We start from the raw sequence: 12,374 nt of genomic DNA, 5'->3' as shown, positions 1-12,374 counted from the left end.
TTCCATTTAGAGGCTTCTGAGCTATGCCATTGAAAGCATTCAGATAAATGCACACTAACTGGGGACAAGAATGATAATTACAGCAGAGGCAGCAACAGCAGCAGGTACCATCCACCAGGTGCCCACCTGGTACCAGGCCTTGTGCCAATCCTCTAGGGTAGGAACTGATAGAATACCCCTTCAACCCAATCACAGACAATAAAACAGGTCCAGAGAAGCCTCCACTCAGAAGCCAGCCGTCCTGTGAGAGCCTCACCCTGTCCCCTAAGCTGAACCAGAGCAGGCCATGACTGCCCAGGGCATGGGCTAGTCTGGACAACTTCTGCCACCCTTCAGCCCTGGCACAGAGTGAATGTTCAAGATGTTCTCACAAAATGGAACTCAGCCAGCCACCTGGAAGGCCCAGGCCAGGCTGTGGGAGTACTGTGTGGGGTGGGGGTGGGAGGCACTGGCTGGGCATCCCACATACCTGACTGTGATGTCAAATTCAAAGGGGAAGATGATGTCGTGGTGGTGGCAGATCTGGCAGATGAAGCCCCGCTGGGTGCACAGGTCACAGTGGTAGACATGTTGGGAGGCAAATTCAATGAGGGTCTTGAGGAATTCTTTGTACACTCCCTCTGCGATCTGTGGAGGGCAAGAGGAGGCCACAGAGCCTTTTAGGCAGCCCTGCTGAAACTACCTGCAAAAGGTGGTTTGTGCTCCTCCCAGCACCTTCCCTGGAGAACTTACACCCCAAGTTCCCACTTGGGCAAGAAATCCTCCCCAAATCAGGTTGAGCAATGCAGGTGTCCAGCCTTTGCACACTGAAATCACGGCGGGATTTTGAGATTTATAGAGGAGACTCAAATCTGCTGTGTCCTCCCTTAGGGAATGGAGGGTCCCACACTAACATCCCTGTAGCCTTCTCAGCTGGGGTAATTGTCCGCAGTCAGGGAAGGGGCTGAGAACCACTGTGATCTTGGCGATTGCTGGAGTGTCCACTTATTTCAGAAGGGCTGGGAGCTGAGTCACTGCCTCAGGAAGCTTAGGACAAAGAGGAAACCCATTTGGAGGTACTGAAAAGTTGAAGATTGCCATCTTGTCAGTAAATTGCAGGTACACTCTCTTCCATTTCCCTTTCTGATTGCTCCAGGAATAAGCTCTCTCTAGAGAGGTCAATGGGGGTGGAGGACATGACATTCTCACCTGTTGGAGGTCAGCAACACTGTACCTGTGCGGAGACTCCAAGAGATAATTCCTATGGTTGAGCCTTCAGAGAAAACATAAAACACTCCTTAGAAAGGTTTCCAAGATCCAGTCCAACCTATGTTGTGTTTTCATTCCCTCAGCACTGCTAACCAAGCACAAACACCTTCTGCCTTGTATGAACTGATGGTTAAGAGCACAAAGCAGGTCTGCCTGGGTTCAGAACCTGGTCTGCTAGATAACAAGCTGTTATGACCCCAGGCAAGTTACTTATTTATTTCAGCACTGCCTTCCTATTTATTTATGTAAAGGTCTTTGAGCCTCAGATTTCCTCAACAGAGAAATTAAGTTGTTTTGAGGATTAAATAATTTAACACTGGACACAATACTAGCACACAGTAAGACAATTAGTAATAGTGAGTATGAGGATGAAAGCTAACACCTGGTGCTAGGTACTGGGCTAAGAGCTTTATATATACTAACTCATTTAATCCTCATAATAATCTTGTGAGGTTGGTTCTATTATAATTGCAATTTTAGAGAAAAGGAGGCACAAAGGGGTCAAATAACTTACCTGAGGTCACACAGCTAGTAAGTGGCAGAGCTGCAGTTTGAATGTGGGAGTCTGACTCTAGAGCCTACACCCATACCCACCAGTAGGTTTAGCCTTTATTAACTGCCACCTCTATGAGCAGGCACAATGCTGGGTGTGCTGCTTTACTAGAAAAGCCATGTTTTAATCAAAATTCCATTTCATAAAGGCAGAATAATTCCTATTCAATACTGTATGTGTGAAACTGTAATCAGATCATCTCCCTGGATGATGTGATTTAGTCCAGAGTGGTGGTTAAACTGGATTAGGTGATGACACGTCTCCACCCATTTGGGTGGGTCTTGCTTGGTTTATTGGAGTCCTATAAAAGAGGAAACGTTTTGGTGAATGGGAGATTGAGAGAGATTCAGAGAAAGCAGAGAACGCTGCAGCACCACGAAGCAGAGAGTCCACCAGGCAGCAACCTTTGGAGATGAAGAAGGAAAACGCCTCCTGGGGAGCTTCATGAAACTGGAAGCCACAGGAGAGAAAGCTAGCAGATGATGCCGTGTTCGCCATGTGCCCTTCCAGCTGAGAGGGAAGCCCTTACTGTGTTCACCATGTGCCTTTCCACTTGAGAGAGAAACCCTGAACTTCACTGGCCTTCTTGAACCAAGGTATCTTTCCCTGGATGCCTTTGATTGGACATTTCTATAGACTTGTTTTAATTGGGACATTTTCTCAGCCTTAGAACTGTAAACTAGCAACTCATTAACTTCCCCTTTTTAAAAGCCATTCGTCTCTGGTATATCGCATTCTGGCAGCTAGCAAACTAGAACACCAAGGATGGAAATGCATGGGATGATGCCTCTGCCCTCCTGCAGCCCTGAAGGACAGATATCTGAGTTGCAAGTTTCAGTGCTGTGTAAGAAGAACAGAGCCATGCCTTGGGCCCTGTAGATCCCATTTCAGAGGCAGGGAGGACTGAGGATGAGAGCTCAACTGCTAACCAGGTTCCTGTTTCTACTACACCAATGGTCCTGTTGTGGGTGACATACTGAGGGATGGAGGGGAAACACCTGCAGAAATTCCCCTGGTGCAAAAACCTGCCTGGCTCTGCTGTGTGTTTGTGTGGGCAATGGGGAAGGGGAGGAATGCACCAAATCAAAGGAAGCTTGGAAACCTTCCCAGGGACCCCAAGGGTCATGCTGGGACATCAGGAGGAAGGAGGAGACCAGGCCCTGGGGCTGAGCCTCTAGGGTGAGAACTATGGGGCACCCGGAATAGTGCCATGCTCCACCCCATGGAGTAGAGATGTTGAGTCCCAAACAGCCAGGCAGGCCACATTGTGTCACGTGCGTTAAAGATGCTGCCAGCTAGCTACTCAGGTAGCCACGCTGGTTCTCCAGTAAACTTCCAGTTTTCTGGGAACAGGAAGCTGCCATTTATCACCAAGAAAACATATGGGGTGGGGGGTACACAGGCTGGTAGGAAGGGTGGGGATGACTGGATGGAGAATTATCTCTATCATCTGTCCTCTGTCTATAGTTGTGGAAGTCCTGGGGGCCAGTAAGGCCCAGGCCCTTCCCTGAAAGCCTCTATTTCCTGGAACTGTCACCATTTTAGCTATCACAAAGTCCTACAATTGGTTTCTTTTCACAATACTCAGTCGAGGCCAGAGAGAGCAAGCACTGTCCAGAGGTGAGAGGCTGCTTCACGTCCTGCCCTTAAGTAAAGAAAGTCAGGTAGACTTGGCACACTCTAAGCCAACTCCTCAGTTTTTCCACCATGCAATGAAAACACCTCCCTCTCTCCTCTGAAACAAGGCTGACTGTTTCAGAGACTACAGGAATCTCTAGAGGTCTCTAGAAGAAAGTGGAAGCTAAGAGAAGGTTGCATCTTGACTCCTGTAACTAATGAAGTGATGGGGTGGGAAAGGGCATTGGCAAGGGGCTGGAAGATCTGAGTTCTAGATCCTGTCTACATGACTGGGGGTGTGTAGGGGATAGGACTGGGGTAGTGGTATGGCTGTTACCTCCTCCTCCTCCTTTGGGCTCTTCTGGGACCCACCCCTCCCTGGGCTGTTGGGAGGAGCATTTGAGAGCTTTGGCTGTTGGCAAGAGCCCCCTGGGGGGGGGGGCAGCGGCGTATCAAAATGCCCCTTCACAAAGGTCCAAGATACTCCCGGAACCTCACTATCTCTTGGAGACATGTCCCAGGCCTGCTGGAGGACCTGTTCTTCTCAGAGAACCCAGCCAGGGTACTGCCACTAGCAAAAGTGAATGCCTCCCTGACTTTACCCCCCATATCCAAGATCTGCTCATTTTCTTTCTCAATACATCTCTTCCACTCAACCTCCACTCAGGCCAACTCAGGCCATGCCTCCTCATCCCACTAACCAGCTGCCTGCCCAGAGCTCAGCCCTTTGAACCTATGTGCTCCATTGCTGCCTAAGTAGTTTTCCTAAAACTTTGATTAGAACCTGACAGTCCCTTGCTTAAAACTCTTCAATGACTCCCCATTGCTTGCAGAATAAAATCCAGATGTCTTCCATATGGCGTACAGGACCTTCAGGGCAATCTCTGACCCATACACACACAATCAGCTGCATGGAACCCCGCATAGTTCCTCGTGAGCCATGATTCACCCACCTCCATGCCACGCGTTCCCTTAAGAAAACCAGGTCAGGTTCTCCCCTTCTCCTTTCTTCTCTTATTTTTCTAAACCCCAGTTCAATACATAAATGCTGCCATTTGTGTAGTTAATTGTTTCACATGCATGTGGACAAAGTGAGGTCTGGAGGAATGCTTTAAAAATATTAATGTTGGTGAGATTTGAGAAGGGGTGACTTGAATAGTCTCCTCTGAGAGCTTCCTTGGCCTTCTGGGCCCTGCCAAAGTGTGTCAGGTACCCTCCTTGCAGCGCACACTACGCTGACCCAGGGCCATTTGTCTGTCTATCTGTCTGTGTGCATCCTCACTCTGAGCCCCGAGGTAGCCCTCACCACAACTCAAGAAGAGTCGTGAACTCAGGGTTGCTCCAAGAAACAAAGCACTTTCCCAAGTCAAGCAGGGGACTGGGGTCAGGGACTACTCCCAAGCTCTTACCCCTGCCCTGCCCAGCTTTTGAAATGAATGTCCACGGTCTAGCCCTGTTCACTCCCAGGCTGGATGACAGTAGGTGTGCAGTGCTACTGCTCAAGGATGGGAACAGCAGAGTTAGAAGAAAGAGCAAGGACAGTCTCCTGGGCCCAGCATGGATCTGCCCAGAGACAGGTCAGTAAGGCCAGGAGAACAAATGATCCTGGCCCAACCCAAGTGGATAAACACTACTTTGTGATTCAACTTCTGCCTGGCTTGGCAGGGTAGGGATGGGGAGTGGGGTCAGTGCCCAGAACCCCACCTGTGGTGGTGTGAAGCTTTAGGTACCCTAGAAAACATGTTCTTAAATCTAATCCATTCCTGTGGGTGAATCCATTGAAAATAGTATTGTAGTGACATTAATTCAGCTAAGGGGACCATCTCAGATAGAATGGGTCTTAATCCTATTACCAGAGTCCTTTATAAGCAGAATGAAATTCAGACATAGGGACAGAAAGCCAAAGGAAGCAAGAAATAGAATATCAATGGAACCCAAAAGAGAAGGGAGAGACTAGGAGATGCTGCCATGTGACTTGCAATGTGACAAACTAAGGACCAAGAATCATTAGCAGCCAACCCCAGAACATGAGTCTTTGGCAAAAAAGCATCATCTTGATTTGGATTTTTCCCAGCCTCAAACCATGAGCAAATAAATTTCCATTGTTACACCTGACCCATTTCATGGTGTTTGCTTGGGCAATGCAGGAAACTAAAACATGCTCCCTTAGGAACCCAGCCTACAACAAGGTCTGCAGGTCTCTGCTGGTGCCCCTTGATCAGGGAAGGTGATGAAGCTCCACTTGACCCCAGAGATTTTACCAACCTGCTCAGGAGGAGGGCAGGTGGGCAGGCTCTCTGGAACTCTGGGTCACAGGATCTCATAAAGGATAAGCATGAGTCAATACCCCCTGAGAGGTGAAGACCCAGTTACCCAGCTGATAGTCAAGGCAGCCATAGCCTCCCAGGGTAGCAGCCTCTAGAGTCCCTCAATGGTGGCTTTCTGTTTTTCCAGGCCTTGTCAAGGAGGTTTGGGCTCAAATGGCTCTGTGGTGCCTGTGAAAAGCCAGCGTCTCCCCTTTAGAGAGAGCTCCCAGCAGCAGCCCCCTACTTAAGAACCCCAGGGGACCCATGCTGGGCACTGCCCTGACTACAAGGAGTAGTGCAAGAGAAGCTTTGGGCACTGCTTCCCCTTTGGATGCAACTTCAAAAGTAAAGAGGAACTGCTCTTCAACAAGGTGGTCTCTGAGCCAGCCCTGTGCGGAGGGATGGTGGAGGGGTATCTTGGAGGGGCTTATGAATTACTCCAAGTCCCCAGAAACCTAGCAAAGGCAGACATGTAGCCCATTGTGGGGAGTAGGCCCCAGTTCCTCCACATGAGGTCAGCCTTCTTGGGGGCCCCAGGAGAACACAGCTCTACTGAATGCCTGGGCTATGACTTAAGGCCTCGGAGCCGTCTATGCTGGGAACAGAAAGGCCCTCTAAGTCCACGGTGAAGCCCAGCATCACCTTCCAACCTGGAGCACTGAAGGCTTCCAGGCCCTGGATACCAAGAAGTTTCATGAAGGGCATCTTGAGAGTTCCACCCCAATCTTGCTCTTTGCTGAGAACTCTGGGAAAGATGTTATCATGGACAGCAACGAAGTAGCCACAGGACAGAGAAATGGCTAGAAAAGGAGAGAGAGCAACCCAGCCTTTCATGATCAGGCCGCCACTTGCCGCCTCAGCCTTCCTCTTACCACACTCCCCTGCTGCCCTCCCCATTCCAGCCAATGTTCTTTCCATATATGCTACCTTCATTCATGGCCTTACACACACTGTTCCTTCTGCGTGGAACACTTTCCCCCTGCCTTTCCCTTTCTGATGCCTCCTCATTTTTCAGATCTCAACTTCCTCCAGGAAATCTGCCCTACCAACCCCTCCCTAGTCTGGGTTAGGTGCCCCACTTTGGTGCTTCCAGGACATCTGACTTCTCTCTACTGGCCCTCACTGCCCTGGTTGTAGTTCTGGCTTATCCATCTACCCTTCCCACCAGAACAGAAGCTCTAAGAGGTAGGAGCTAGGATGCTCAGCAGTGCATACACACTGGCACTTAGCATGTTCTCCAATGTTTGTTGAATGAGTAAGTGAATACATGAACAAACAAACAAAACCACCCTCAAAGCGTGCAGTAATTTCCCAAGCCCAGTGGGAAGGAGATCTCAGTCCAGCCCTGGCATTCCTTCAGCAGTGTGTATGTCCAGGGTGCTCACCTCTTGCTTAGCTCCTTCAGGACCCCACTTCGGCATAGGCCCAAATAATCCCCCAGAAGCTTTAGCTGCTCTCGGCTCCTCCCAATGAGGTGCATCTGCTCCACGTGCTCATACAGAGATGGATTCACCAGCTGCAGGTTGATGAGGGGCTGGGTCCGGATCTGCATCAGGAACTTCAGGGCCTGCCGGCAAATCTGGAGATACCACCAGGGGTAGGGAGTGGGAAAAAATAGCCATTCAGTGTTACCTACTAGCTCATCCACCCCTGCAACCACTTAATAAAGGACGTGGTATATCCTCATTTTTCAGATGAGGAATTGAGGTTCAGAGAAGAAGTGGCTTGACCAGGCCACGTGGCTCATATCTGGTCAAGTCAGGATTTGAACCTAGTTTATCTGATTCCCAAACTACCCACCCTGCACAGCACTGCTGCCCCCTCCTGACCATGTGAGATGAGGGAGGAGCTGCTCTAGTCTACACCCCTTTTCCCCCAGGCCTCACAGACCCTTCTCACTATTTCCTGTCCTCCCAACCCCCATTTTCCTGCCTAAAGGAAACAGGCGCTCCTCTCTGGGCTCTGACTCAGGAACCAGGTGATTGGTCTGAGTCAGGCTCCAACCACAGGAAGCCACAGATCAGATACAGCTTAACAACAGGTTTCCCTAAGCTCACTCAGCTCTTGCCAGCAGCAACAATCAGTGCTCCCCCAAATCTCTGTTCTCAGTTGGGTATTCAATCTCAAACTGGTAGAGTGTTGAAAGTTCTACCCTCAGCCCTGACCCTAAGGACAATGACAATCATTGAGTACCTACTATTTGTACTATTTGATATAGGGCTAAGGAATCACATCCTCTTAATCTTCATAACAGTCCAGCAGGGGAGGTATCATCACCCCCCATTTTACAGAAGAGACTGAGGGTCAGAAAAACTAAAGTGAAAAGGGGCTTGAAATGCTGGTGGTGTCCTGGATGGGATATGGAAGAGGCAAGCCCCTTCCAGAGGCTGGAGGCCAGGGGTTTCCCTCCCTGGTTTTGCTTTTTCCAAGCCTTAGAGGGAACAGAAAAGGAAGTGAGAGACTGGCAGTGGCAGGTATGTGCCCATGACTGGGGGGTGGGGGTGGGGGAGTATCCCCACACCCTCCTTTCCACCCTTTCACCCAGGCTCATCTAGGCATTAAGTGGGACACTTGGTGTGCCAGCCTGTCCCTTATGGCTGTATGGCATTCCTATCTGTTCTCAACCATTAAAAACACAACAGCTGGGCAATGGTGGCTCAGGGGCAGAGTCTCACCTGCCATGTTGGAGACACGGGTTCAATTCCCGGTGCCTGCCCATGTATAAAAACAAAAAAAACCCCACAACAGCCTACCCTGATTAAGATGACTGAGTGAGATGCTTCGGGGTTCTGCTGCACCCACAGAAGTTTGAACAACCAGCAAGAACTGACAGAAACTTCTGTCTAAAAGCTTCAGAAAAAGGTTACAGGATTGTGGTAACGGGAGGTGAACTGAATCAAGAAAAAGTCCACTTAAAAAGCATAGGATCTCACAGAGCCTTGGCTGACCTGTCCCCATCCCCTCAGTTCAGTGTGGAGATAGCCAGCGCTCCCAGAGTGGATCCCTGATTCAGGAGGGAGCAGAGTAACCTTCACGCGCGTGACCCAATCTGTCTGGTGGTGACCTGAGGATCTTGCAGTCCTGAAACTTGCCCTGGGTATAATGCTGTGGGAAAGTAAGCAAGTCATGCTGCCTGGGGCAAGGGACTGCTGGCTGTACGCATACAGTGCCCGGAACCGTAGGAAACTGTTTCCAGTGGAAGAGGGGACATGTACATTGAGTAAATGGGGGAATTCCTAGGACCACAGAGGGAAGAGGGGACATATATATTGAGTAAATGGGGGAATTCCTAGGACCACAGACATGCCCAAAAGGCTCAGGAAGGCCCCTAGGATTTTATTGGCTTGGAACTATTATTCAGACTTATTTTATAGATAAGTCCTGAAGGACAGCACTAGTACAGGTCAATTTGCAAAGACTTGGGAAAGGTGTTCTCTTTTTTTGTTAGCTCCTAGCATTTAAGGAAAGCTGTCATAACAGAGCCTCAGAGTCTAAATTACAGCAGTAACACCCTAAAATATCAAGATGTCCAAGTCTCCACAAAAGACTGAAAAACGTTTAAAGAACAGGAAGCAATGGCCCAGGCAAAGGATATTAAAGCATTAGAAACCTTCAGTGAAGAGGGATTAGACCTGGGGCATTCCAGACAAAGACTTTTAAAAAATGGTCCTAAATATGTTCAAAGAGCTAAAGGAAAATATAGACAAAGAATTGAAGGAAATCAGGAAATGAGAGTTAACACAAAGAAATATCAACAGAGAGGTGGAAACTATAAAAAGGAACCAAACAGAACTGAAGATCATAGTAACAGAAATTAAAAATCCCCTAGAGGCGATTAACATCAGATTGGAGCTGGCAGAAGAAAGAATCAGTGTACTTGAAGATAACAGATATCATCCAGTCTGAGGAGCAGAAAGAAGAATGAAGAAAAGTGAACAGAGCCTGAGGAACCTCTGGGACACAATCTAGTGGCCAATATATGCATTGTTGGAGATCCAAAAGGAGAAGAAAGAGAAAAGGGGGCAGAGAGACAAAACAAGGAACTAATGACTGAAAACTTCCCAAAGTTAACAAAAGACATGAATATACACATCCAAGATGCTCCACAAACTCCAAACAGAATAAATCCAAATAGACCCACCATTGTTATAATCAAACTACTGAATGCCAAAGATTAAGAGAGAATTCTGAAACTCGAAAGAGAGAACTATGTGTCACATACAGGGGAGCCTCAATAAGATTTTAGTACTAATTTCTCATTGGAAACCGTGGCGGAAAGAAGGAAGCAGGAAGGCATTTTTAAAGTGCTGGAAGCAAAAAACTGCCAATTAAGAATTCTGTATCCAGCAAAACTGTGTTTCAAAAATGAGGGAAGAGGTATATACCCAAAAGAATTGAAGGCAGGAACTCAAACAGATATTTGTACATCAATGTCCATAGCAGCATTATTCACAATTGCCAAAAGATGGAAGGAACCTAAATGTCCATCAACCGATGAATGGATAAACAAAATGTGGTATATACACATAATATAATGTTATTCAGCCATAAAAAGGAATGAAGTTCTGATACATGCAACAACATGGATACGCCTTGAAGATAGTATGTTGAATGAAGTAAGCCAGACACAAAAGGACAAATATTGTATGATTTCACTGATATGAAACAATCAGAATAAGCAAATTCATATAAAGTCAGACTATAGAATATAGGTTACTAGGGGACTTGGTAGGGAAAGGGAATAGGGAGTTAATTCCCTATTGATAACTCTATTTAAAGTGATTATATAAGTGAATATCCTTGCTTGTAGTAAATGTACATGGAAGTATTATGTGTTCAAGGAGTTATTTTGTGTGCAACCTGCTCTCAAATGTTCACAAAATAGATGGGTGGATGGAAGGAAGGAAGGAAGAAGAGAAATAACAAAGTTAGCAAAATGTTAAATTTGTTGGTCTGGTTATCTGGGATGGGTGAGGGTATATTGGAGTTATCCATATGGGGTTTGTATCATTTTTGCAGCTCTCCTATAAGTTTGAAATACTTCAAAATAAAAAATTTTAAAACAAAAAAAATTATCCAAGTCCACATCTAGAAAGTGGAGCCCAGGCCTGAAATGAGGTGGCATCTCTGCATACCAGCTGCCCCACTAACTAATGAGGAGGAAAACTCTTCTCCCCTGCATGTTCCTGGTGCCGTGGCAGGAAGGATGAGTGAGCTGAGGCGTTCTCCACAGTTGAATGCTGCATAGTGGTAGGAGTCAGGTTTTGGAATCGGAACTGATTTGAATCCTGGCCCCACCACTTCTTAACTATTAAATTACAAAATTTAATCTCTCTGTGACTCAACTTCGTCATCTGTAAAATGGGTATAATAAACCTCATGGCATTATTGTGAGTTTAGATTAGAAGTGACAACGCATGTAAGCTCCTGGCACAGGGCCTGGCACACAGCTCATCCTCAGTAAATACGAGCTGTCACTGAGTGCCTGTTGTGGTCCAGCTGTTCCCTTGAAGGTCAGTGAAGGGAATGTAGCAGGGCCCTCAGGAGACTGGCCTCTGGGCTGGGGAGCTGTGGAGGCCCCTGGCCTCCTGCCTCCCAGCTCCACCAGTATCTCTCACCTCTCCTAGCAATGGACAACTCTTCTTTTCCCATTTCTGGAAGCCCTTATATGCCAACCCCTGACCCTAGGGGCAGCCCAATGATACCCCCACCCCACCCCCACCAAGACATGGACCAAACTGCTGTTCTCTAGCCCCAGTTCAGCTCTTCTTCCCATGACTCAGCCTCAGGCGTTGGATGAGGCGCAGATGAAATAACACACAGGAATGTGCATTGAAAAGCACCAAGTTGCAGACGGGCAAGGGCTTTGTAGTCTCCAGGGACTGTTCCTATTCTGTGGGTGTGGAGGAGGCAGACAAACAAAAAGCCCCAGCCTTGGACTGACATCCTGCCCCTTGCCAGTCAGTCCTTGGCACAGGTGGATCAACCAGAGTGATTATAACAAATAAGGCCCCAAACTCTCGAGCCAGCTACTTTGTATTTTGATTTTCCTTGTCTTTCCTAGGTCAGCGATCTCTGAAAGACCTGGCTATTTCCTGATCTCAAATATGCCTATAGAAGAATTTTAATTTTCTATTTGGAAAAAGGAAGTAGCACAGGATAACAGCCATGAAGAGAGAAGGTTCAACAGAAGTAAATAGTAGATGTATTTTATGGTCAAGGGGTTCTTTGTGTTTTGGGGGATTTTGAGGTTTAATCCTCTCTATATAGCTAAATACTTAAAACTAAGAGGCAGGGATAGGGACAAGAAACACAACAAAAAGACAAAGTGAAGCCACTTCTTTGGGGTTTCCCCATTCCTAAGGGAGTAAAGGGAGGGGGGTACCTGTGGCACAGGCTACTATCAGGGAAGAGGCATAGGCACCAAGCAGGATTGTCCTCCCAGTCCTTAAATAGCCTGCGACTGGCTCTGAGAATCACCTCCCCTGCACTCCAATAAGCATACACTTACATGGCCAGTACTGTGCAGCCAGAATCTTTGAGTCTCAAGAGATACAAACAACTTCTTCCTCATCTTTCTGTCTGTCTTATTAGAAATCAGTGCATTTGGGAAAAAATCAGGCTTATGATGAGGCAGAGCCTGGTACTCT

The 12,374-nt window shown here is 47.6% G+C and overlaps 1 protein-coding gene across 1 annotated transcript in view; it reads right to left on the bottom strand.

Moving 5' to 3' along the window:
- The window catches only part of PLEKHM1 (pleckstrin homology and RUN domain containing M1), a 146,104-nt gene that overhangs the window by 2,784 nt on the left and 130,946 nt on the right, over positions 1 to 12,374 (bottom strand). The window contains 3 exon segments of the mRNA XM_077164066.1: positions 470 to 627; positions 1,189 to 1,252; positions 7,110 to 7,303. Of these exon segments, the coding sequence (XP_077020181.1) occupies positions 470 to 627; positions 1,189 to 1,252; positions 7,110 to 7,303 (416 nt within the window).

Source organism: Tamandua tetradactyla, chromosome 6, assembly GCF_023851605.1.
Source record: "Tamandua tetradactyla isolate mTamTet1 chromosome 6, mTamTet1.pri, whole genome shotgun sequence".
Classification (NCBI taxonomy): domain Eukaryota; kingdom Metazoa; phylum Chordata; class Mammalia; order Pilosa; family Myrmecophagidae; genus Tamandua; species Tamandua tetradactyla.
The sequence above is the reverse complement of the archived record's forward strand: the minus strand, read 5'-3'. Positions and strand labels throughout refer to the sequence as shown.